Source organism: Pogona vitticeps, chromosome 3 (assembly GCF_051106095.1).
Source record: "Pogona vitticeps strain Pit_001003342236 chromosome 3, PviZW2.1, whole genome shotgun sequence".
Taxonomy (NCBI): domain Eukaryota; kingdom Metazoa; phylum Chordata; class Lepidosauria; order Squamata; family Agamidae; genus Pogona; species Pogona vitticeps.
In genome coordinates, this window is record NC_135785.1 from 248,991,242 (window position 1) to 249,018,202 (window position 26,961).

The following is a 26,961-nucleotide window of genomic DNA, read 5'->3' on the forward strand; positions in this document are numbered from 1 at the left end:
TAAGAGAAAACTATCCATGGACGCTTCCTCGGCATGGAAACCATCACCTCCAAAGAAGGCTAAGTCTTTGAAATCGAAACCTTCCACAACCATTTCCCCGACTCCACACCAGGGTCTGGGAACCTCATCTGCATCAGCTCTCTTTCAGATGTGGAGACATTTCCACCTCATCAACCTCACCGTCGGCCTCCCCGCTGTCACACTTTTTTCTTTATGTGGCGGTTGACCCAACTGAAGGGAGAGCCTTGGCGCCAAGGTACATATACCGGGGGGGAGGGGGGTCTATGCTAATATATTTTCCTTTGCTACCACAGAAGCTCTAGAATATTCCGACGAGGCTCTGCGCATGCACAGATTACCCATAGCGTGAATCACAGAGGTCCACTCAAACTTCAATTACAGGTAGGTAACCTGTCGTTATTTTTTACTCAGTTTGGCTGAGTCCTGTTGTGCATCTCTGCATGGGCAATGGGAAGGACATCAACAGCAATGGCAGATTGCCACTAAATAAAGGCTCAATGTCATGATTTTTGGCTGTGCACAGCTTTCACAAATAGGATGACACAGTGTGCACCTTGAAATCAAAACGGAAAGCCTTTTATCAGCAGCAGTCCAGTGCTGATGATGTTATTCCTACCAAATAGAATTTTGGCCACTGGGTGCAAGGGAACACAGGATTTCCTACAGTCAGATATTGATCTGTGGACCAAATTGACCTGGCCAAGAATCAGGTGGTTTTAGCTTCTTGCTCTTTCCCCAGCAACATCCATATGGTTTTTTAAAAAAACGATGCCAGTAGGAAGGATCATCAGCATTGTGCTGAGCGTCATATTTTGGGGTAACCGACTTTCTGCTGTCTAGAAAACTGTAACAGCAATATCAACAAGCATTTGTATAGCAGTTCAAAGTGGTTCAAAAGCATCACATACATTGGGAAAAATCCCGTTGGTATAATTTTGCACCAGTGTCACCGGGATCAGACACCAGGAGGATTTAATTTAAATGTATAAGATGTTTTGTATCTCACCATCGATCAGGTTCCAGGGCTCCCTAGAACTTCCTTTTGGGAATCTTGCAGATACAGGATGGGTGAGCTCCTGTAACAGAAAAAAATGCCACTGGTTCGCCACTGACAGCCCACAATTCTGAACGTGGAAATTTGACTCCCTCTCTATCTGTTTCCTGAGTCTCCCAAAAGCTTCCCAGGGCAAAAAGGAGCCCTTAGGGATTCTCAGAACCTGATGCAGGGAGGATAGGAAACTTTCTGTGATTTTAAATGAAATGTTCTGGGACCTGATCTGAAGTTATGCCAGGGCAAAGGTATGCAACAGGATACTGATCTCTGTCTCATTTTAATAGTTGTAAGAGCTCAAGATGGCTTAGGGTTAAGATCCTTGTTTTGCTTTGTTTATCAAATACATGGTAGGCTACTTGTGACCTTCCAGATATTCCTGGCCTGCGAGAGCCAGCGTCTCTCCTTATTGGCTGTTGCTGTCTAGAGTTAATGGGCATTACAGTCTGACAGCATATAAAGAGCCATAGTTGATTAGCTCTATTTCTGCTGAGGTTTGCAGAGCAACTTGCAGCGAACATATAAAAATGCAATATAGAAAGCAGAGCAGCAGCTACAAATAGAGTAAGCATATAAACATTGCCACATAAGACACATCCCACACACAGAGAGAGAAAAACAATTGAAAATGAATTGTTTACTGCCAAATGGCAATGAGAACAAAACAAGATGAACATCTTTGGGGAAGGTTTTCCAGAAATGTTGGACTACAGCTGAAAAGATTGGTTTGTGGAAGAACTGAGGGAAGAACCAAGCCTTTAAGACTTGCCAGCTCAGTTTTTTTATCTGGTTTTATCAGTTTGAAGGGCTGGTTTCAGAATTCTGCAAAGGGAAAGCCTTCTTGATGACAATATAGTGATATTATTCATAACATATTCTTCAAAGGTACAAACGCTGAAGAGCCACCTATTCTGTGTGCATGTTTTATTTAGCTTGTTTTCTTTCTCTTCTTGGGATGGGTGTAAGACAGAGGATGAAGGAATCATCGTTCTATTCACTGTGCTTGTCCATGTGGCAAGTCCCACAGGAGTTGGTCAGGTTACAAGTCACCTGTGAAGAGTTCCTCTGCATGAAAGCTTTGCTCCTCCTCAATACAAGTAAGAACCATGTTATCTTCTCACCCTCCTTCTCTTCCTCCGCAATCCTCAGGCAAATCCAGTGGTGCCTCACTTAACGATTTTAATTGGTTCAAAAAAATCGCTATGTGAAAACATCGTTAAGCGAAACACCATTTCCCATAGAAATGCATTGAAAACTGGATAATCCGTTCCAATTGGAATGGATTACCGTCCTTAAGCAAAAATTGCCATAGGAAAAAACGCGGTTCCTCCATTGAAATGCATTGAAGCCTATTTCAATGGGGGAAAAAAATTCACAAAAAATTCAAAAAGACTCAGAACAAAGCCAGATTAAGTTAACGAAGGTTTTATTAGGTGCACTAACGATTCCAAGCATTTTAAACATTTTTTAAACATTTTAGAATATTTTAAAAATAGCAAAAATGGGGCTGTCAAAAAAAAGTTAAGCGAAACAAGGGGACCTAAAACCAAAAACGTTAAGCGAAGCATGGTCCCAAAATCGTTAAGGAAAAATCTCCCATAGGGAAAATTGTTAAACAAAGCGCAAGATCGCTCCGGAAAACATTAAGCGAATTTTTCGTTATACGAAGCAATCGTTAAGCGAGGCACCACTGTATTTGTAAAGTGCTTCAGATTTCATCCAGCTGCCTAGATGAAAATAGTTGACCTGGCATAAAACAGTTTACAAACGAGGGAAAGTTACTTTTGTCTGGCTCCCTGATTTGCCCTGATGGCTGCATAATCTGGCAAGTTGCATTATAAAAAGTAACTTTTTCCAAGTTTCTTCCCATGCACCTAGTTTAGTACTGGATAAAGGAGCTGCCATCATGGTTCTGATTGTAGGTAATGCACTTCTTAAAAATTCAATTTCCATTATTGTTTAATCATATTATAGATAGTGTAAACTCCTTTATAAATGACTCATTCTTTTAAATAAACTGGGGAAAGAAACTGCCATTGTAGAGATATGCCAGTTGGGAAACTGAAATGTTCTATGAAAAAAAAAAAAAAGACAAAGTGTTTATTTGTTTTATTAACAAATTAAAAGGTACCAAAATCAGGGATCAAGGCTGTATTGTTGACAGTGGAGATGTGATTACTTAATAGCATTTGACACTGATTGACAGGGTTGTGTGTGAGGTTCCCTGGCAGACAGTGATACCTTGAGATAATTTTAGACCCTGGATGCACTGTTTTTAGAGGAGGCCCCTGTTTTAAATTACCATGTATATTACTTCACTTGCGGATAACTCAGTTAGTATTTCTTTTCTTTCTCTTCCACCCTGGCCCTCTCAACTCCATGCTCCCCATCTGCTCCCCCTTTCCTGATAAGTTACAGCAAAAAGAACCCAGTTGTCAACTCTTTGCAAGCCGGTATGGGGAAAAAGAAATTAATGAGCACAGGGACTTTTGAAAAGAAAACTAAAAACTAAACTGCAATAAAAATTTCTAGCTACATGCCTGTCTACCTCCTACCTGTAAAGGGGAAACATAATAATGGATGGAGTTTTAGAAGAGGCTTAGTCTGTGCTAGCGTATCGGGTCAAACAAAAGAAAAAAAAAAAAGAACAGTAAAGAAGACAAAAATGTTGTGGCACCTTAAAGACTTAGCCGCCTAGAGTGGTCTTGTATGACCAGATAGGCGGGATAGAAATAAAATAAAATAAAATAAATAAATAAATAAATAAATAAATAACCTGCTGTACAGTATTTTAATCTGAGCTTTAAACGGACAAGTCCACTTCCTTAGACATAAGAGTGGGATTGCATGGCAAAGATTTATACAATTAGATGTATAGGTATACAGATAACTGTAGAAATAATACTGGATAGTGTTGTTGTATCTGCATCAGCCCAGGGACAAATGTGAGACCCATTGTCTGTCATCCTCTAGTGGGCCTTCCTCCGTGGGGGACCCTAGACTTCAGCCTGAAGGCTCAGCCTTATCTGCAGTGCTGCTGGCAAGCTTCAAGTTTGGGTTTTTCCTCCAGGGTCAATGGAGAAAAACTGGGCTGGACTTAACAGGTGCCTGAACACGACACATGTGCAGAAAGGTTCCCTGCAGACATCACTTTATTCATGACAGCAGAAGCAGGGAAAGAAGCCGTTTGAGCTCTTGATGTGTTCTGTGTTGTGGGTCTAGGCCAGTGATTCCTAGATCGCCTTGGTGTTTTAGGACTACAACTCCCAGAAATCCTGGCCAGCACAGCTAGCGGTGAAGGCTTCTGTCAGTTTTAGTCCAAGAATACCTGGGGACCCAGATTTGGGAATAGACATGGGGACGAATAAAACAACGGATCACGATATTCATCAGAAATTGCTGATTTGTTAAATATTCTTCCTTTCATATTCGTGGGTTCCAGACACCCTGATGAATTCTAAGGGATGAATATTTCTCTGTTTTTATTCATCCCCCATATGAAGAGAGGGAAGGCTAGCCTTCCGTCTCTTCCTATGGCTTTTTCATTCTGCCTACTTGCCTTCCAATCAGCTGATCTGTGGGACAATAGGCAGCCACCCCCACGCAGCCTATCCCCCGCCCACTTCCTCTCCCTAGTGTAGCCGCCCCCCCATGCCACTCCCCGCCGTGCCACACTCTTCCCCGTCACCCCCACCGATGGATTCTCTTAGCCTACCTTAAGGGAGCCCAGGCTGCCCTTTGCAAAGATGGCAGTTGCAGCTTCCCTACCCTAAATGAAGCCACAGCCGCCATATTTGTAAGGGCAGACAGTGTCCCTTTCTACAGGCTGTGGCTGCAGAGGCCAGCTGGTGGTGGTGGCGATTATGGTGGGGGTGGCATCAGTGGGGTGGCGGGGAGCATTGTTGTGGGTGACAGCGCCGGCGCTGGGGGGCGGGGTGGTATCTGGCGGATCAGGCTTTTTTTTTTTTTTTAGTCTCCCCACAAATCAACAAATAAATTTATGTGTTCTCCATTCATCATGAGGAGTCAACTTTTGGTGCTGTTAACCGGAGTGTTGATATTAGCTGAAACTTTGGTTTCACATCTTGATTTACCAGCAAACTTTAGCCACCATGCGGTTAAATATATGGATTTACATGAGAGGAGAGAACGGAATGTATGTTCTGCTTTATGATTGACTTTTAAATCACAGAGAGACAGTAACACTGGGTGTTTCTTCCCCTTTCTCTTAAAACACAGTACCTTTGGAAGGCCTGCGGAGCCAAACCCAATTCGACGAAATGAGGGCGAGTTACATCAGAGAGCTGGTCAAGGCCATTGGGTTGCGACAGAAGGGGGTTGTGGCCAGTTCCCAGCGTTTCTATCAGCTTACAAAACTCATGGACTCCATGCATGATGTAAGTAGAGGCCTATTCAGGCTGTTTTTGCTCCACGTAGTCTGCCTATTAAGGCCCTGATAGATCATATACATAAGGTGTGGGAGACCTCTTGGTTAGAAATTATGCCTAGTAGGATTTGCACCCACCTGAGGGTCAACAAGAAGGGGATGCTCCAGAAGGATTACATTCCAGATTGCCTCATGCACGTGTAAGAATGATAGATCAGAGTGGATTTTTTTTTCACTTCAGACTCCATAGGTAGGTGTGTTTTGTTGCTTGCAAGCTATTTATTTAAATTTAGGCTCTCCAAAGGTTGAAGGAAGGTCAGTGAGAGAGAGTACATGCTTTGCATATAAATGTTTCAAATTGAGTCTCTAGCATCCACTGCCAGGGAATACCGAAGTACCCTTTCGGACAACCTGGAACAACATTGTCAGTCGCTATACAGAGCTAGATAGACCAGTGGTCTGATGTAACTTAAGGCAGCATTGTTTGAAAAAACACATAAACGTTTATTCCTTACTGGAAGTAATTGTTATAAAAATAGTTTTGATTGCTGGGCATTTGAAGAGATTATTTGTAGCTCCAAGCACCTAAAAAGTAGCAAATGAACATTTATATATTCCATTTAAGGAAACCTTATGTTCCCATTTCTCTCAAGTCACTCTAATAGTCCCTGTTCAGTTACTTTTTCAACAACAGTACCCAAGTGCTGTGAAGTGCTGGCAAACCTCTGAATGTTGCATACCTGTTCATCTTGTTATTGCCTTCACCACCCTGCAACAGAGCATGAGGCACAACACATGACAGCACGTGAACTGAGTGACAGACCTCCTTTACTCCATAACTACAAAAGGAATGAAAGTGTTACAGTTACTTTTGAAAAAGCTTGAAGATATCACTTGTTAATTTACAATTCTAGCACTTGTTACTGGAGAAGGGAGTTGCTATTTGTAAGCCCCGGCTGAGCCTCGTCCTGTACCAAGAAAGATTCACAGCATTCCCAGATACTTCTCCAACTCCCCATCACACTGCCTTGGTAATGCGTAGGAACACACTGTATATGTTGTTCCTTCCCATCCTGCAAAAGGGGTGGGGATTCTCTCTAGGCAGAACATGGGCTGGGGAGGGGTTTGGAGAAACAGGGGAGATGTAGGACGACAGAACATATTTTGCATAGCTTATACTTTCATTGTGTTGCTGCCAGAGCATAACCATGGGCCTCTCTTCAGCAAATTAGAAGCTAGGCAGTGGAAGTCCAAATTGATAACCAGAGGGCCAAGCCAGCAGGCATGACCAAAGTCAGGTCTGAAAAGGAAGAGCAGAAACACAATGGATGGCAGAACTGAGTTACACTTTCCTGCACTGCTGTAATGGGAAGCCCTTTATATTGCTGGCTGCGGCGGGGGGGGGGGAGAATTAATCCAGATCTTGAAGTTTTCTGAGATATAGCCATTGAGGGCTGCAGGTATGCATTGCGCCCTGAGCGATCTCGGCGATTCCTGAGAGAACCAAGTCAGTGCAACAATAGAAATGAAAACTGAAGTAATCTGTGCTCCAGATCAGTTACTTGTTACATTTTAAAAGTCATTTGTTAAAGTTACTTGATAGGCTAGATGGTGCACATTACCTGACATGTTATATGACACGTTCTTTCAAAGTTACTTTTTAAACTTCCTTTTAAAAACAACTTTCAAAAATGATTAAATGGACTCGAACCCCTGGAAACAACTCGAAAATGCATTATTTCAAAGCAATATGCCTCTTGTCAACGCAAGAATCTAATGGCACTATAAGTCTCCAGATGATTGTTGAAAAGTTAGACTACTAACCTCTTTTTGGTTTTCAATAAAGGCAACATATCACCCATTTTAACAGATAATGACATGATACATAATATTTTACTTGCCAGCTGTCTCTCTGCTGCATGTATAATGACTGGTATGTCTTGTGTTTTTAAAATGCAGCTTGTGAAACAGCTCCATCTATACTGTCTGAACACATTTCTCCAGTCCCGGGCGCTGAGTGTTGAATTCCCAGAGATGATGTCAGAAGTGATTGCCGCACAGTTACCCAAGATCTTGGCAGGAATGGTGAAACCGCTTCTCTTTCACAAAAAGTGAAAACACGTCTCCTCCCGTTCTCTTGTTTGTAAAGATAATGCATACAAACGCACATTAAAAAAAATACGTGGAGCTGGGGGAAGGATTTTAAGTGCCGAGATACTTGCAGTCATTGTCCCACTTCACATGCATACCAAATTATGGATTGGATCCACACTTAATCATACATAGAGGAGACCCACTGAGATTAATGAAACACCTATGGGTCTTCACTAACCTAGGTTTAATTCAGTGAGCTTTACTCTAAATGTGACTAAGTTTGCATTCACCCCATTTTGTCTGCAAGCCTTCAAATGCTGCACCGTGTGCTCCATATGGTGGCCTTTTAAATTCCTTTGCAAAGTGTATTTTTTAAAGCATGACCAATGTTTGTCATAAGACATGTTTTATAATAGGCCTGATTGGATTTCTGCTGAGGAATATATTAAAACCATTTTTTGTTTTGTTTTTTTAAACAGGAATTTATTACCTTGTACATTTTCATATTATTCATTTTTAAAATCCGGCAATGGAGTAAAGCTTTAGCCTTGAATACATTTGTGTGTGTGTGTGTATGTGTGTCCGCGCGCGTGTGTGTGTGTGTGTTTGGCTATACGTGTATATGTACATAAATTTCAAAGAATATGATGAAATTAAAATGCAGATTATCTTCTCAATTCACAGTCTATGTCTTTTTCTGTCCAATGTGTTTTGTTAACTCACTCCCAAGGATCTGGTGGAGGCCTTTCAGTGCCAATAAGTGGGCATACAGGGAAGAGTGCATATGAAGTTTTAAATGGCTCTTGCTTCAGGTAAAGGCTTTCTTTTGGAGGCAACAAGGAGATAAAAGTGTCCCCTTTGAGAAACACTTGATGAATTTTTGAAGTGTATCAGGTAGCATTACTCATTTTTCCTAAATACTATCTTCTGGGGGCTCATTTTAGAGGACTTCTGGCAGTTTTTGTATTTCTCTCTCTCTCTCTCTCTCTCTCTCTCTCTCTCTCTCTGTGTGTGTGTGTGTGTGTGTGTGTGTGTGTGTGTGTGTAGTCTGTTTAAAACAACAGTAGTAGAGGCCCAAGGTCCGCATAGTCAAAGTAATGATTTTTCCTGTAGTGATGTATGGAAGTGAGAGCTGGACCATAAAGAAGGCTGATTGTCGAAGAATTGATGCTTTTGAATTGTAGTGCTGGAGGAGACTCTTGAGAGTCCCCTGGACTGCAAGGAGAACAAACCTATCCTTTCTAAAGGAAATCAACCCTGAGTGCTCCCTGGAAGGACAGATCCTGAAGCTAAGGCTCCAGTACTTTGGCCATCTCATGAGAACAGAAGACTCCCTGGAAAAGACCTTGATGTTGGGAAAGTGTGAAAGCAAGAGGAGAAGGGGACGGCAGAGGACGAGATGGTTGGATTGTGTCATCAAAGCTACCAACATGAATTTTAACCCAACTCCGGGAGGCAGTTGAAGACAGGAGGGCCACGACTTAATGATTAAACAACAAGTAGAGGCCCAGCAAAGGTGTATATTACTAAAAAGGAAGGGCTCAACTAAGTCCAAGAGGATGCCAGCATGGTTAATAAGCTTTTATTATTCCCCATATGTTCCTGACATACGACTATTTTGCATTACAACCAGCTCCAGCCACAAAATTTTGCTTCAACTTGTGGCCAGAGCTTCCAGTTAGGAACAGAAAAAGGCAGGGGGAGAAGGCAGGGAATTCAAATTGCTAACCATTGGTAGGCGAAGAGGCTGCTTCTTTGTAGTTCTTTCACCCCGACGGTTAGAGTGAGTGCGATCAGAGGCGGCTTCAGACTGCCTCGTAAGGTAAGGTGCTGCTTTTTGCTTTTAAAAACTGTTCTGGGTGGGTTTTGCAATGTGGTTTTGGGCTGGGTGGTAGGACACAGTTTCTGTACTGTGATGGGTCCTGCACGGTTTGGTTTTTTTTTGGTGTTTTCCCCCCATTCCCGATGGGTTTTGGGGGGTCTGTTTGCTTTTTACTTTGCTTTTTTTTTTTTTGCATTTCTGAAGGGTCTTGTATGGTTTGCTTTCTGTTTTGTTTTTTTTGTTTTTGTTTTTGTTTTTTTGTTTTTTGTTTTGTTTTGTTTTTTGCATTTCCAATGGGTCTTGCACAGTTTGTTTGCTTTTCTTTTCATCCCCCCCCCTTCAGCCGGAACGGGTTAATCACATTTCCAATGGGTCTTGCAGGTTTTTTGTTTGTTTGTTTGTTTTGATTTTGGTGATTCCGTTCTTCAGCCGGAATGGATTAATTGCATTTCAATACATATCTATGGGAAATGGTGCTTCGACTTATGACCATTTTGAATTACTACCGGAGTTCCAGCACCAATCAAGTTCATAAGTGGAGGCACCACTGTATACAACTTGTCCCTTAAAATGGCCAGTGCCAGAGGACTAGAGTATAGTACATGTCACACCTTTAAAAAGGGGAGAGTGTGTGTGAAACTACAGGCCAGTTCGTTTAGCAGCCAGACAGATGTTTGGTATTTCAAAGCCCCACCTCCTCTGGTGGATGCTCACTTAGAGACACAAAGGAGGGAGAGCTGCTGTCTCTAAGTGGCCTCTAAACAAACCAACATAAATAGCTAGCTGAATTGGTGGTTTGTGGCCACCTCTTCTCATGACACTTAGTACTGTATGGAAAAGATTGTCCACGCTATGGAAGAGGACCTCAGTAGAAAGAACTGTTGTATTTCTCTCTATGTGTGTGTCTGTGAATCCACTGTTTATGATTTGTAGTGTATTGGGGGGGGGGGAATAAGAGTTATATGGATTTTAAACTACATGGGGATCCAGTGCTCCTAACCCTAGTGTTGTTGAAGGGAGAAGTGTACTTTTTTTGCACTACATTTCCCAGAATCCACCAGCCCTAGACTGGTCAGGTTCGGGGTAATGTACATTGTTTCCACTTATTTCCACCCTATATAACTTCAGGTTAGGCTGAGACATAATGATTGGTCCAAGGTGAATATCACAGATTCACTTGGCCCTGATCTGTTTAGCTCAGGGAAAAAAACCTGCCCAGATACTGCTTGACTCCCCAGGAGTCTTAGATAGGGTAGCCAGTGGTTAGGGATTATGGGAGTTGTGGTCAAAATTATCTGGAGAGTTGTTCAGCAGTATTCAAATCAGACACCTAACCATGGTGCCGAACTGGCTCCCATTGGAGTTTGTTTTGCAGGATAGAAAATAAAATAAAATACAAAATTGTTCAACGGGACAAAGCATCTTGTAGCACTTTTAAGATCGATATGTTTCATTTGGTATGAGCTTTCATGCACTCAGAGCCATGAGATAAAATTTTGAAGCAACTGGCATTCTTCTGGCGAGCAGCTGGTTCCTCGTCCTGAAATCCTGGGAGTGGAGTGCAATCGTCAGGCTGGCCTACACTGCCGAAGCCTTCCTAGCTTTGCACAGCTCAGAAACATGTGGAAACACTGCCGGGCTCAGCCTGATCTGTCAGGCTAATCAGATTTATTCGCCTTGGCTGTTTCATGTCAGGATGACCTAGTCTTCAGTACAGGGCTTGTTTTTAATTTTAACTCCTACCCACCCTTCCCTGTAGAGTAGAAGAAGGGGGAAACTCATTTTAAAGGGTTTGAAAGTGGAAAAAAAAACTTAAAAAAAAAAAAAAGACTGCTTACAATTGAGTTTATTATCTGCCCCTAAGCCTTTTTCAGAGGGAGGTTTCTTCTTGGTATTTTGGAAAGTAGGCTTGGAATGGTCTGAAACAAGTTCTGATTTTGATCCGTAGTGTGGATTGCTGAAAGGAGGCTATGGGAAAAGAAAAAGCAAGAAAAAAGGAGTTTCCTTCAAATGCAGTCACTGGTTTTAAAATGTATGTGGACTCCTTTTAAGCTGGGAGCCAAAGTCTTTCAACAAAAACAAAAACAGCTGGATGTCATCAAGTATATGCTGACTCATACTGACCCTTTTGAGGGTTTTCCAGGTAGAGAATTACTCAGAAGTGGCTTCCTCTTCCCTTCTTCTGGGGGCGTGCTGGGACTGTGTGGCTTGCCCAAGGCCACCCAGGCTGGCTCTTCTCCCTGGAGACACAGTGAAGAATCGAACTCTAGATACCGAAACCACTGAGCTATCCAGCTGGCTATTCTTTCCGAGAAGCTTGAAATCAGAAACAGAGACTTGTTCTGTGCACATACAACTTTGCAAAATAAAAACACGCAGCTGCTTTTTCACGGGGCTCATGTTTTCATACCACAGCTTTCCCAGTTCCTCTCCATGGGGGCCGTTCAAGCTGGGGCCGAGGAGCATAAAGGTGGGTGTCGTTTTCATTTTGTTCCAGTTTCTCTCTAGAAGACCAGCAGTTGTAATTTTCTCCATAATTGGGATGGAAAGAGCTTGAGATTTTTTTTTTTTTTAAAAAAGAAAGTTTTGGGAGAAAGAGAAAATGAAGGATTCATCCAGTCAAGATCTGAGCCTTTCAACCAGGAGTGGGAGGAAGCAGCCCTTCGCCACTCCTGGGGCTGCCCAGCACACCCACACCAAAGCACATCCGCACTGACACCCATTAGACAGGCAAGAAAAGAAATGAGTTCAAAAATCTCCTTGTGGCCTCTAGGTAATCTGGCAGGAAAATTTGCCATGTCTTGAAGGGGTCCCAATCATTTCGGAAACTAGAGTGTACAAACGGATTTTTTCAGTTTAAAACACTGGGGGAAAATTTTTTTGGGGGGGGGGGAGCTGGGGTGGATTTGTGGGAGTATTTTCACCCTGCCAGAGTCCAAGGTATCCATGGGTTTTAGACCCCTGCAAATCATCCACCCCTGCTTGAAACTCTAAATATAGGTATAAAGAGTTTGAATTCCTTTTCAGTTACTACTGCTAAATCAGAGTCAATACCATCACAGAATTGTAGGATTTCTCCTGCAAATGTTACGTTATAGCATTAATTACAAGACAGGAGCAAGAATATAAAAATGCAAAATGAATACAATGCTCTTCTCCCTAAAGCCTTCTGTGCTGCCCAAAACAGACCAAGAGAGTTTGCTTGCTCTCCAGAGCTAGTTTTGAGATAAGATGGAGGAGGGTATTGAATTCCTCAGGCTTTTAGTCATTCCGTGGTTCTGCCGTTCTGCCAGTGGCAGTCTACCGTTGGATCCTTCCCTATAATTGCTATGCCAACCATTCCCAACACCTTGAAGTATTGGGGAATTTCAAGATGCCTCTCACCTAAAATCAGCAAACAGAAGTCTAGTATGGTTCTTTCTGTAGGTGGTGAACACCTTTCTCACACCATATTATTGTTATTCCTCATGAAATATCCAGTTATTCATAATCACTCAGAAGATATTTGTCTGCTATTTTGGTTTCAGAAATAAATGCATTTATTTGTCCTATTTGAATATTAATGTGTTATTTTACAACGATGTGAGAAACTGGTGTGGCATTTGCAAAGGAAGACGCTGAAATGCTAACCGAGTTAAAGCATTAGAAGCTCCTTGATGTGACGCTGCCGTTTTCATCAAATTGCAATAATCCAAGCGTCCAAAACCTTTGAATTAGGTGGCCTGGCTATCGGTCACAGCCTGCCCTGGAGAGGCTGATTCAGTTATCTGTGAGGTTCTGGATCCTGTTTCATTCAATTTTGTCGGTGAGTTGATTTTAAAAATGACCACACAGTTCCCTAACACCAGGAAGAAAGCAAGAGTGGGGAAGGGAGGCTTGTGTTTGCCAAGTGATGTTCACAGAAGCCTTTATATGATACAGACGTTATCTCTCTCTGCTTTATTGAGTTGTTAAATTGAATTATTTATGAAGGTTTACATTTGGTGGTGGTTGTATGTCTTTCGGGCTCTTCGGCTGTGTTCCGAAGGTTTTTTTTCATAATGTTTCGCCAGTCTCTGTGGCTGGCATCTTCAGAGGACAGGAGGTAGAACTCTGTCTGTGTTCTGCTGTAGTGTGTAGAATAGTTGAGTATATGTAGCTGTGGGATCAGCTTTTGTCCTCTTCAGAAGATTGGGTGATTATGGTGATCAGGGTGGCTTTTGTTTTTTTATTTTTATTCTATTGTTTTATTTTTGTTATGATAAGTGGGGGGAATGGTCTGTCACTATGATTGATGGGTGCCATTAGCTAGTCTTTTGTGTGCAGTGATCACTGGTCCTTGTGGCTGGGTAGAGTTCGTTGACCTTTCGCAGTCTGTATTTTTCATTGCTGGGAGCCAGGCTTTGTTGAGTTTTAGATTTTCTTCTTTTTTGTTGAAGCTCTGCTGGTGTTTGTGGATTTTAATAGCTTCCCTGTGTAGTTTAACATAATGATTGCTGGTGTTGTCCAGTACTTCTGTCTTTTGAAATAGGATTCCATGTCCAGTTTGTTTCAGGGTATGTTCAGCTAATGATGATTTTTCTGGTTGTTTTAGTCTGCAGTGTCTCTCATGTTCTTTGATTCTGGTGTGGATGCTGCGTTTTGTGGTCCCAATATATACCTGGCCACAACTGCAAGGTATGAAAAACCAATGGGTTAGTCAGGTATAATCTAAACAAAATCCTTTATTAATACACAGTGGAAGTGAAGAACAGATTTAAGGAACTAGATTTGGTGGACAGAGTGCCTGAAGAACTATGGATGGAGGCTTGTAACATTCTACAGGAGACAGCAACAAAAAACAAAAAAGAAAAGGAAATGCAAGAAAGCAAAGTGGCTGTCCAACGAGGCCTTAGAAATAGCAGAGAGGAGAAGGGAAGCAAAATGCAAGGGAGATAGGGAAAGTTACAGAAAATGGAATGCAGACTTCCAAAGAATAGCAATGAGACACAAGAGGACCTTCTTAAATGAACAGTGCAAAGAAATAGAGGAAAATAATAGAAAGGGAAAAACCAGAGATCTGTTCAAGAAAACTGAAGATATTAAAGGAACATTTTGTGCAAAGATGGACATGATAAAGGACAAAAATAGTAGGGACTTCACAGAAGCAGAAGACATCAAGAAGAGGTGGCAAGAATACACAGAGGAATTATAACAGAAAGATCTGGATGTCCCGGACAACCCAGAGAGTGTGGTTGCTGACCTTGAGCTAGACATCCTGGACAGCGAAGTCAAGTGGGCCTTAGAAAGCACAGCTAACAACAAGGCCAATGGAGGTGATGGCATTCTAGTCAAACTATTTAAAATCTTAAAAGATTATGCTGTTAAGGTGCTACATTCAACATGCCAGCAAGTTTGGAGAACTCAGCAGTGGCCAGAGGATTGGAAAAGATCAGTTTATATCCCAATCCCAAAGAAGGGCAGTGCCAAAGAATGCTCCAACTACTGTACAATTGCACTCATTTCACACACTAGCAAGGTTATGCTCAAAATCCTCCATGGTAGGCTTCAGCAGTATGTGGACCAAGAACTCCTGGAAGCACAAGCTGGATTTTGAAGGGGCAGAGGAACTAGAGACCAAATTGCTAACATGCACTGGATTATGGAGAAACCCAGAGAGTTCCAGAAAAAGATCTACTTCTACTTCATTGACTACACAAAAGCCTTTGACTGTGTGGACCACAGCAAACTATGGCAAGAAATGGGAGTGCCTGACCACTTCATCCATCTCCTGAGAAATCTATATGTGGGACAGGAATCAACAATTAGAACTGGATATGGAACAACTGATTGTTTCAAAATTGGGAAAGGGGTATGACAAGGCTACATATTGTGTCCCTGTTTATTTAACTTATATGCAGAATACATAATAAGAAAGGCAGGGCTGGGGGAAATCCCAAGTTGGAATTAAAATTGCCAGGAGAAATATCAGTGACTTCAGATATGCAGGTGATACCACTCTGATGGCAGAAAGTGAGGAGGACTTAAAGAACCTCTTAATGAGAGTGAAAGAGGAGAGCGCCAAAAATGGTCTGAAGTTCTACCTAAAAAAACTAAGATCATGGCCACTGGGCCCATCACCTCCTGGCAAATAGAAGGGAAAGATATGGAGGCAGTGAAAGATTTTACCTTCTTGGGCTCCATGATCACTGCAGATGGTGACAGCAGCCACGAAATTAAAAGACACCTGCTTCTTAGGAGGAAAGCGATGACAAACCTAGACGGCATCTTAAAAAGCAGAGACACCACCTTGTCGACAAAGGTCCACATCGTCAAAGCTATGGTTTTTCCTGTGGTGATGTATGGAAGTGAGAGCTGGACCATAAAGAAAGCTGACCGCCAAAGAATTGATGCTTTTGAATTGTGGTACTGGAGGAGACTCTTGAGAGTCCCCTGGACTGCAAGGAGAACAAACCTATCCATTCTAAAGGAAATCAACCCTGAGTGCACCCTAGAAGGACAGATCCTGAAGCTGAGGCTCCAATACTTTGGCCATATCATGAGAAGAGAAGACTCCCTGGGAAAGATGCTGATGTTGGGAAAGTGTGAAGGCAAGAGGAGAAGGGGACGACAGAGGACGAGATGGTTGGACAATGTCATTGAAGCGACAGGAGGGCCTGGCGTGCTCTGGTCCATGGGATCATGAAGAGTCGGACATGACTTAAGGACTAAACAACAACAATGCGCCTGTGTCTGCTACACCCCCAACACATGCTCCATGTGCTTCCACCAGGAAAGACTGCAGAGATGCACCCGCAATTTGGATTCAATCTGGTTAATGTTAGAGAGTGGAGTGAGGGGAAATGTGGTTGCAGTGATGTTCCTCCACTTCTCATTGGCTCACAATATCAAAGTCTCTTCTAGACCTTCTCCCTAGAGAAGGAAGGCAAGGTGTTATGGTGGTTGTAGTCCTTCCTGGAGTGGCTGGACCCAGACTGTGATCCTGTGGGATCCCCACTGATATATTGGTGTGCATCAAAGTGGTGTCTCTTTCCCCTTTACCTCCACATTTTCTAATATCCACATTAAATCATTGGGAGAAATAACCGAGCAGTCTGGATGGTGTCCAACCTTACCCGTCTTTTCCACTATCTAATCCCAGAGAAGGAGTTGAAACCCTAGGCATTTTCTGGAGCAGCTTTGGAAAGGTCAGGAATGAATAAGCTCAAGCCCATGTTGAGATGAGAGTTTTGAATGGAATCCAGCAACCAACTCAATACTGTCCAACTTGATAATCAGCCTGGTAGGTCTCAATAAAACAATTCACGCTCAATATTTGGAATCAGTTGAAATTCTGTAGGAATTGTGGTGCTGACTCTGCAAATCAGTTGGATACCCTATGGTGGCTCATGGGAGTAGTGTTCAATTACAAATTAATTAGGGAAATAATTAATAAAAAAACCCCATACCCTTCCATCTACTGTCACAAATAGGGAAGTGTGTTCAAAAGATTTAGTGTTAAAAGAAACCATTATTCATATGTGGATTGGGGAGGGGAGGTACAATCAAGGAAGAGTCTTTCTGACATATTAAAGGGCTTCTTTACTCTCTTGCTTAGCTCCCTGAGTCTTTTAAGAAGCCATTTCAGCAGTTAATATGACACCTGTTCGTTGATAAGGAACTGTATCATATATTCCCTTCCTATTTCTCTGAGGCTGCTGAGGAAAAAATTCAACTGGAAATTACTCCATCTTCACATAATAGTTTCGTTTCAACCCGCTCGGCTCTTGCGCAACAACACAATAATCCCATAACTAAGGTCTTTCTTCTGGTGGTCCAGAATCTCAGTTGAGTGCTGCTTTTCCTTTTTAAGAGCCAGGCTATATAGAATTACGTAGCTGTGCAGGCAGCAAAAGCTGAAGAGCTGGAGACTGATTTAGCTCCCTCCTTCCTACTCTCCTAGTATCTGCTGTTCTGATAACAAACTAATTCTGTGAATGTGGGCTGTTATGTTTTACTGACCCATAGGCTCAAGGAAAGGGGCACAAGTTCCTCTTCCCTTGAGCCTACTCAGGGGAGGTGAATGAATGGAGAATTCTGCGAAAGAGCATGGCCACTTGCAACCTGGTGGACCTGGAAGAGATCACCAGGACATCACGTCCATATATGCACAGCATCCCAGCAAAGTTTTGCATGTGTGGCTCTGTGTTGTATGGCATTGATGGCTTGAAAGAGAGAGAATCTGAGGATGGATTGAGACCAAAATCTTGTTGGTCAGATTATCAAACCAGCACCTATGGAGAGGAAAAAGAGTCAATCGTCAATTATGAAATGAAGAACACTTTGACGATGATCATTCATTTGCTGATTTCTTGGAGGTCCGGGTTGCCCACCTCCCACAGGGAAAAGACAAAGCTAGCAAAGATTATGGTTCTTTCTTGTCACTGCTATGACTTGCCCTTTTGACTCAAAGAATGGTAGGGTAGGTAGCAAGGAAGACCAGGGACAGCACAGGAACTGGATTCAGTAGCAGCACGACAAAATGAACGCTGCGCATCAGCTAAAGGTCTGCAGTCCACATGTTCTGTCTATAGGCACACACAAGTATTGGTTTTATGGCTGACTCCAGACTTGGTGCTTTTATTTATCCTGCCTTCCTTGTTTAGATGATGATGTGTTACCGTCGCACTGTTGTTAAAATATGGTAAGCCAGCCCTGCTGCATTGGGGGCACCCGGCTCATTTCACTTAGTGGGGCCTTGGACATTTGCCCCAAACCCCTTGATAGCACTGTTGTTAGCATTTGTTGCCATAAGCTGCAAGCCACCTTGAGGATATTTCAATTGAAAGGCTGGGTGTAAATCTTGAATAAAAGATAAATTATAATCTTAACGGCTTTTGTTATAGTAGATTTAGCTCATTTACATCTCTTATTAATAGGTCATTAACATTTTATTGGCTTAGAGATGAGTAACATCTAACTAATTTATAGTTCTTCAATTTAGAGCCTTTTCTGTGTGTCTGTATCTGTTTTTAAGCTCCAATCACCAGTGATCTCCTGCAAGATATGCTTTCAGTCTGCCTTTCCAACAGAGCAACCCCAGTCTTTCTAGCAAAGAGGTATGACTTAAGACATACCAAAATTGTATATTGGATTGCTCGTGGATCATACCACTCTTAGCACACATTCTTAGGCCAGGGTAATCATGGGCTTCCGTCTGAGCAATTTTGGGGACTGTGTTAAGTCCAAATGATCTTTTTCAAGGGCAACTATTCAGCATTGAAATGTTAGAGGCAGAAAGGCACCTCCTGAAAATGAGGGATAGGGAGGAACTAACCATGACACTGAAGAAAGAAGCACAACTTTATTTGATCACATCTTCCAGCCCAAGATTCTTGAGTGCTCAGCTATTCTTGTGTTCCTGCCCTGCGAACCTTAATCATTTATAAGTCTGTTTCAAGAGGAATTTTCATTACAGCACACTCTTAACTATGCAAGGATGATATGAACCTGCCACACGTACATCACTGTGCAAAATTAAGGAAGAAGCTGTTGTTGTTTTTATCTTGCAAGATACAGAGGGCATCTACAATATACAGTTATAGCAGTTTGTAAACACTTAACGGTGCCTTGGCTCATCCAAAAGAATCGTGAGTCTGCTACCAAACTCTAGCACATTCCTCTTGAATTATGATACTTGAGCTCTCTAGTGGAAAATTTAAAGCGTGCTCACCAGACTGCATGTCTTGGTTTTCCATTGGATGGAAAAATATAAAGTGGCATAAACTTGCTGAAGTGCTGGTAGCTTAGAATCAAATATTTTAGTTCACATGTGAACTGGAGTTTTCGTTTCGTTTTGTTTAGTCGTGTCCGACTCTTCGTGACCCCATGGACCAGGGCACGCCAGGCCCTCCTGTCTTCCACTGCCTCCCGGAGTTGTGTCAAATTCATCTTGGTTGCTTCGATGACACTGTCCAACCATCTCATCCTCTGTCTTCCCCTTCTCCTCTTGCCTTCACACTTTCGAACCGGAGTAATCACATGCAGAATAACCATAGATATTCCTCTCTCTTGCAGCTAAGGAATATTCCATACCAGGAATATCTTCTATATGATAAATTCAGGCCAGCTAACACAAGGCTTAAATTTTTAAATAGCTGGGTTACTTGGTAAAAGCCTATGAAAAATAAGGTTGTCTGAATCCACTCAATCATGTGGTTTTTTTGATCTCTTATGTCCTATATCAGGCAGACCTTGTAATGACATCTGGATTACTACACTCGCCAGTTTGGCTGTGCTCCCTGCTTTAAATTCTTATGTGGCTGATAATCTCAAGAAAAACAATAGCGGCATACAAAATATATACTTATTTGGAATTCCCTTCCTGAAAAGCATTCCGAGACAAAATAGCCAATCTTCAGTCATGGATTTAATGCAGAAGGGCTCTTCCTTCCTGAAAGACAAGTGGAGATATTTAAAAATCCAAGAGGAATAGGAGTGCATATCTTTCTCCCAGGGTGGATTCTAGTCCCTTATAAGGAAACACCAAATACGCTGCCAATAATGGCATGTGAAATATACTGTAACTCAGTAAATCTAACTAATTAACTTCTCAGTTATGCTGGCAGATAAATAGGGAATAAAAAGACTCCTTTCTGTACAGACAGTGAAGGTCACTGAAAGCTCCCATGAATCCTTGGGCTGTTTATACTAAAAAGTACACCATGATCTTTGTCAAAGGGTCTCCTGCTAAGTAAATTATGTATCTGACTATTTTACTGTAAGGACAATGGAAAGCCAAGAGTCTTGACATTACTGCTGAAGAATTTAAAACAGCATTTCAACTGGAAAGCTGCCTTTCTTTCTCTTTTTTGGCAGTTAGTCACGTACATAGGTGCATCACCAAAAAACTGAAAAGGTAGCTGGTCATTACCTCCAGTTGACTCAACTACCCTATCTTTAATTATTAGCATTTCCAACCTCAAATTAGTTAGACTTCCCTTAAACTGAAGCTTTATGCTCCTCCATAGTGGTTCCCACATACATCTGGGCATCTAGCAGAAAAATGTCTGCCCATGTATTTCCTCTAGTCCTCATGCTTACACAAGGAGGACCATAATGGACAGAACACATACTTTGTGTGGAGACCCTTCCAGATTTAGTCCTGTATATTTATTTATTTATTTATTTATTTGATTTGTATCCCGCCCATCTGATCAAATAGACCACTCTGAGCGGCTGTACATCTTCAGTTAGAACAGCCTTCCTCAGAACAGCCTTCCTCAGCAGGATCTGTAGGCTGAATCTTAGTCCCAGCTAGACTAAACAGTATAAATCATCTGTATTTATACAGTACAAGTGTTGAATTAAAATCCAACAATTAATTCAGTCGGCCTATTCTGTTTGAACTAACTAGACAAATACTGTAAGTAGGTTCGTGGTCAAATCAATCCTGAAATCTCACTAGAAGCAAAAATGACTAAACAGAGCTTATTGTACACCAGACTCACTGGTAAGGACTGTAATGCTAGGAAAGGTTGAAGGCAGCAGGAAAAGAGAAGGACCAAACATGAGGTGGATTGACTCAATAAAGGAAGCTGTGGGCTTTGGCAGGACCTGAACAGGGGTCTTAAAGACAAGAGCTTCGGAGTTCACTGCTTCATAGAGTTGGTATAAGTCAGCAGAAACCACATAGCACAACAATGAAGTCTACTTGAATAATGGCAATGGGATTTATGTTTTGGATTATAACCTCCACCACCATGGCCAGTGTTGGATGATGAACCCACACTGGAGGAAGTCAAGTAAGGAGGATCAGGTATTTGGATTCTATATTAAATTAAAAATGGACACCTACTGTCAGAGCAGAAAACAGTGGGCAAGATGCCTCAAAAGTATGACAACATATTGATTGTATTTATATCCCCTCTATATGGTCAGACGATCACTCTAGGCGGCTAGACATATGACACAGTTCTCTCTGTTCCTTAGTGTGTTTATATAACACAAACAACAAAACCCTCTTCAACTAATGCTCCTATAGTCAGTATTATGACAAAGCATATGAGTGGATTCCCCCCCCCCCATACCATTATGGACACAATCGCAGAGGAAATGATATCACATGCTGGACAATGAAAAGTGTTTGAAAAGTGCATATTCCATAAAAGAGACAAAAATCACATATCATTCACACCCTGTTTCTAAAGAATCATGATGAAGTATTATCACAACCCAAGAACTTGAATTCCAGAACTCAATTTATGGCAAAGGTGAGAACCTTCTTAATCCCATACGAAACTAGAAACTGTTACTTGGCTCTATGAATCCACACATTTTCTGATTCTAGACATCTGGGGTTAGTACAACCTTCTTCATTCTGGTGTGTTCCAGATGTGCTGGGATACAACACTCTTAATCTCCAGCCACTATTGACTGTAGGTCCTACTGGTAGGGAATAGTATCAGGTGCAGTCTAACCTATCAAGGGCTCCAGGTTGGCCAAGATGGAAGTAAAAAACAGACCATTTATCACCATTGTCAACAATTCATGGGTTGAGTTCAACAGGCAGCTTGTGAACAGTACATATTGAAAGGAGAACTGAATCTAGAAGGCAGAAAAGAGTAAATAGAATAATTTAAAATCTTGATATGGCAATAAGTACAGAATGGATGAAAGTATGTTATTGTCTCCCCTCTTCCTCATCAATCCCAATTCCCTTTTCCTTTTTGTTATCCCTTATAAAAAATAAAAAATACAAAAAAAAAATTCATGGGTTGAGTTGAGACATGCAATATGTCTTTAATGTAGAATAAATTGTATAATCTGTGCTGTTTAGATGTTTCTGATGTAGGAAAAGAAGAAGCTGCTCCTTCTTGCAGTCAAAACTTTATCCACCTAGGCTGGATTTACCTTACATATTCTAAAAGGCTACCTCAGAAACAATTAAGATCCCAAGTATTGAAACCTTCTGCATGAAAAGCATGCCATCTACCAAATAACACTCACTAGTCAGCTTGGTTTAAATTCTTAAGTTTTTTTAAAATATATAAAACAAAATCATATGAACCTAAAGACATCTAATAACACACAAAAAAGAACTATACAAATTGTTTTCTCCCACTCCAGGACTATTTGTAGATACGTATAACCAATTTTTCTTTCCTTTATGGAGCCACATTCGTCTTCCGAAATTATCTAACTTCTTGTGAAGGTGCACAACCCTTCCCCTCTTATTTCTTCAAAACTGATAAACTCTCCAATATCTATTAAAAATGCTTACTTATCAACCCCTTCTTTACACATCAACTTATTCTTAATAATTTTATCCCGAACTCTTTATACTATTCATTTAATTGAAAGCCATATTTTGTTTTCCAGTTCCTAGCTATCATTAACCTTGCCGCTGTCAGTAAATTGGCTGCTTTATGAAATTCTACTGTCTATCTTCCAATGCTCGGCTCATTAAACTTAATATCTGCCAATAATACTGAGGCCAAGTTATAATGCTTGCAATAATTAATGCTTGTAACCTCAATATAATGCAGTGATAATTGATAGTTGTAACTGCATTATTACACAGTCTTCTGCTCATCCTTAGTCTACAATTTTGTTGATTAAACTGCTACAAGTATGATGTTCCAATATCTGTGTTATCAGCATCTTCCTAAGAGTAACAGAGCTCTCCAAACAACATCTCAAATGAAGGGACTGTTTGCATGCTTTCAGTTACAAATGCCATCAACTTCAACCTGCATGCCAATGGCTAAGGACAATGGGAGTCATAAGCCAAAGCATCTGAAGGTACCAGATCCTTTGCTTAATCGGAGCTATGGAGATCATAACATGCTTGACTGACTGGCCAAAAGTGGTCTCAAGATTTACGTATCTGCCATTCTTAGTACCCTGAACAACAGCAACACATTCTGCAACATGGTGCTTATAGTTTTTGTGTAATGTAGGTCTTCCACACAGAACCTCTCTTCAGATATGACAATGTGAGCTAGGGAGGCCATTGAATTTTACACAAATTGAAACAAGATGGTGCATCTGTTGGCCTACTTGGAGAAGTCCCTGTAGAATCAAATGGTAAAATATAGGTCTCCACTGAAAGCTACCAAAGAAATGCTTCCTGCATCTCCATTTGATAAATGGTGGCATATCGACCTGAAAAATGGGTTGCAGAGAACATGTTCTGCTTAACTCTCTTCTCCATCCATTGTTAATCCATTAGTATCTGGCCTGGTTTACACTCAAAGTATTCAAGGCCAGCCATATTAGGCCCAGTGAGTGGGCTGCCTCACACTGTAAGCAATGGAACTTCCAATTCTCAGCTAGCCTTACTTAAATCTTCTAAGCCAATGGTCCCCAACCTTGGGCCTCCAGATGTTCTTGGACCACAAGTCCCAGAAGCCTTCACCACCACCTCTGTTGGCCAGGATTTCTGGGAGTTGAAGTCCAAGAACATCTGGAGGCCCAAGGTTGGGGACCACTGTTCTAAGCTAACTTGTTGTCCTCAGGCACTGCCCCCTTTTAAGAACTGAAGACTGCCAGTCCAACCAGATTCTGGAAATAGGATATCGGGGGCAGTCCTATATGGTTCCTCACCTTCAAGTAACAAACTATTTTGAGTCTTGAAGAAACCCATCCCTGCAACCTGATCTGCAGATGGGTACATGCATCTTTTGTAACTTCATTCAATGTAGCAAGCATTCTTCTCTACCCAACTTTAAAAATTGGGACTAATTAATTGTAGTTATACCCCACTGAATCAATGGGATTTTGGCAAATCAGCAACAATATAACTCTATTGTTTTAATGCCTCTACTCTGGTTGAAACTAATAATTGCCTGTAGGCTCTGGAATCATAGCTCTGTTCCACCTCGTTGGAAGGCTACTTTGGTAAATTCTTGTGTCAAAGTATTCGGGAAAATCATCTTTCATTGATACAACTCCTTCTGTAGAGAATGGGAACAATTCTACAACTTAAAAGAGATGAACACTGCAGTCAGAATAAAAGGAAAACAGTTCCTGCACATGAATTAATGAAATGATGAATGTACAACAAAAAAGAGGTAATAGTTGATTTTAATTTTTTTAAATACCTTACATTTCTAGTGTAAAATTACTTCACAGCTAATGCATGCTGGGTTATTATTTACACATATATGTACAGAGTGCAGATAATTAACAAAAGAGCATACTACAAAATAAACAAAAAACTCTATAATTTATTTGCAATAATTTCTTAAATATAAATTGACTTTATGGTATTACTGGATACAGATTCTCTGTATTAAAATACAAAATAATATTGAAACATTATAAAAACTCTAGTACCAGAAAAAATAATAATTTAAATAGAATTCACAGATATGTCACCTGCTCAGTCTTAATTACCATATTTTTCGCTCCATAAGACGCACCTTTCCATAAGACGCACCAATTTTTTAGGAGAAGAAAACAGGAAAATATAATCTGTTTTCTTCGCTCCATAAGACACACAGACTTTCCACCCCCCCTGTTTTGTGGGAAAAAAAGTGTGTCTTATGGTGCAAAAAGTATGGTATGTCTTTTATATTCTTCGAGGTTTAGGGAAGAAGTTTGATTATGAGTTCTCTTGTGTCCAAGACAACCAAACTTTGTAAGAAGGGACAAAGAGCACCATAACTTAAAGAATTTATGTTATATTAATTCCTCACAATAGTAGGTTTTAGCTGTGGTGCTAAATATAACTGGCAGGAAATATTACAGAAATGACTGAACAAAAGGGGCCCAAATCCTCCATCAGTCTGCGTAATCATCTTTAAAAGTTGAATTTTAAGTTCTATAGTAATGGTTTCTAACCTTGGGTCCCCTAATGTTCTTGGACTACAGCTGCCAGAAATCCTGGGCAGCTCAGCTAGTGTTAAAGGCTTCTGGGGGTTTTTGGTCCAAGAACATCTATGGACTTGAGTGAGGTTGGGAGCCACTGCTCAATAATAATGTAGAACCACAGAGCTGGAAGGGGCCCTATGTAGGGTTTATCGAGTTCAGTCACTGTCAAGGAGGCTCAGTGGGGAAATGAACTCCCAATGTGTGATTTTGCAGCCAGATGCCTAAACCACTGAGCTGTCCTATTTGGAAAAGTATACATCCCCCCACTTCAGCTGAAAAACACATGCACATCGAAGTTGGCTTCTATACACACGTATTTTGGAGGACATTTACATGCACTTTATAACCTAGTCTAGCTTCTGCGGCTGTTCCTCATTTGAAAGTCACCAGTTACGCTAGTCAAATGCTCAGGAGTGGATGAAGAGACTTGAAAAACTGACAGTAGCCAACTGTTATATGGGGCTGCCTATTGTCTCCTATCAAAAAAGCACCGAGCTCATTTCAGAGTTCTGTATCTCGCCATCTCCACTTTCTTTGAAAGATAAAATTGATCTTGTCAAGCTGCATGTTTGGGCACAGGAAGAGAAGGCAGAGGGGAAGAGCAGCTTCACTGCTTTCCCATTGGTCTTTCCCAGCTCTACATCACCCTCCCCAAGCTGCTTTTTCACCTAAGGAGTGTACATGTGCACCAGCGGGCAAGACTTTTCTTTGGCTTACTAGGTGGTTGCTGTATTTTCAAAACATGGAAAGTTTATTGCTTTTTCTGCCCTTTTCTGTTCCCAGCAAAAACTCGACTTCATCAGGTTGAAATCTTAACACCTCACCCACTCTTCTGCAATGTATGAAACATCTTCCCCATTACATGTCCTGACAGAAGGCACGCAGGCTGCTTTGCTCCAAAATCAAGCTTCCGAATGCTCTGCCCGTCAACACCACTGCTAACAAAGGAATTTTGTTTTAGATCTCAAAAGTTCACACAGGGATTTTTTGTGCTTTTTTAGCTAACAGTGAAGATAGCTCCACTGCATGTACAGTATGTATAGAGAAAGCTTTCATTTATGTTAGCAGTTTAAAATCACAGCAGAAGATTTTCTCCTTATGAAGGTTTGGACCAGAAGCTCCAGCGTAGTACGGCACACAGGAAGAGACCAGGTATAACTGCAGAGGATATTTACTTGTTCTACATATTTACATAGTGCTCACAGGAACATAAACATAAGCATTCAGCAGTCAAACGGACAGAGGTAAGCATGACAGTCAAAATAGAACTGTGAAGGGCACACTAACCAGTCTATTAATTTATACTACCTCCAACCAATCAAATTAGTGGTTCACCTCATGGTACTTAATTCCACACGGCTGTGTCTTTCTTGTCACGTAGGCAGTAACTAAATAACTCCACCTGTTAATTACATTTCTTCTTCTTAAAGACCTAACAATTTATACCTATCAATCTAGACAGGACATACAGTATAGTGGGGTCTTTGCAATAGTAATAACCATGTGTCATCAAGTCAATTCTGACTTATGGTGACCTTTTTCAGGGTTTCTAGATAGAAAATACTCAGAAGTGGCTTACCATTCCCTTCTTCTGGGGGTGATCTGGGACTGAGCAGCTTGCCCAAGGCTACACAGGCTGGTTCTACACGCAGGAGGCCCAGCGGGGAAATCGAACCTATGGCTCAGCAGCCAGATGTCTAAATCATGGAGCTCTATTGTAGAGAATCTCAAATTCTGAATAGGTGCATTTGG

The 26,961-nt window shown here is 41.4% G+C and overlaps 1 protein-coding gene across 1 annotated transcript in view; it reads left to right on the forward strand.

Moving 5' to 3' along the window:
* Positions 1-8,230, forward strand: part of PGR (progesterone receptor) — a 67,186-nt gene extending 58,956 nt beyond the window's left edge. The window contains exons 5-7 of the mRNA XM_072993621.2: positions 2,039-2,169; positions 5,312-5,469; positions 7,419-8,230. Coding sequence (XP_072849722.1) covers positions 2,039-2,169; positions 5,312-5,469; positions 7,419-7,574 — 445 coding nt within the window. The 3' untranslated portion in view covers positions 7,575-8,230. The remainder of the gene's footprint in view (positions 1-2,038; positions 2,170-5,311; positions 5,470-7,418) is intronic.
* Positions 8,231-26,961: the final 18,731 nt, after the last annotated feature.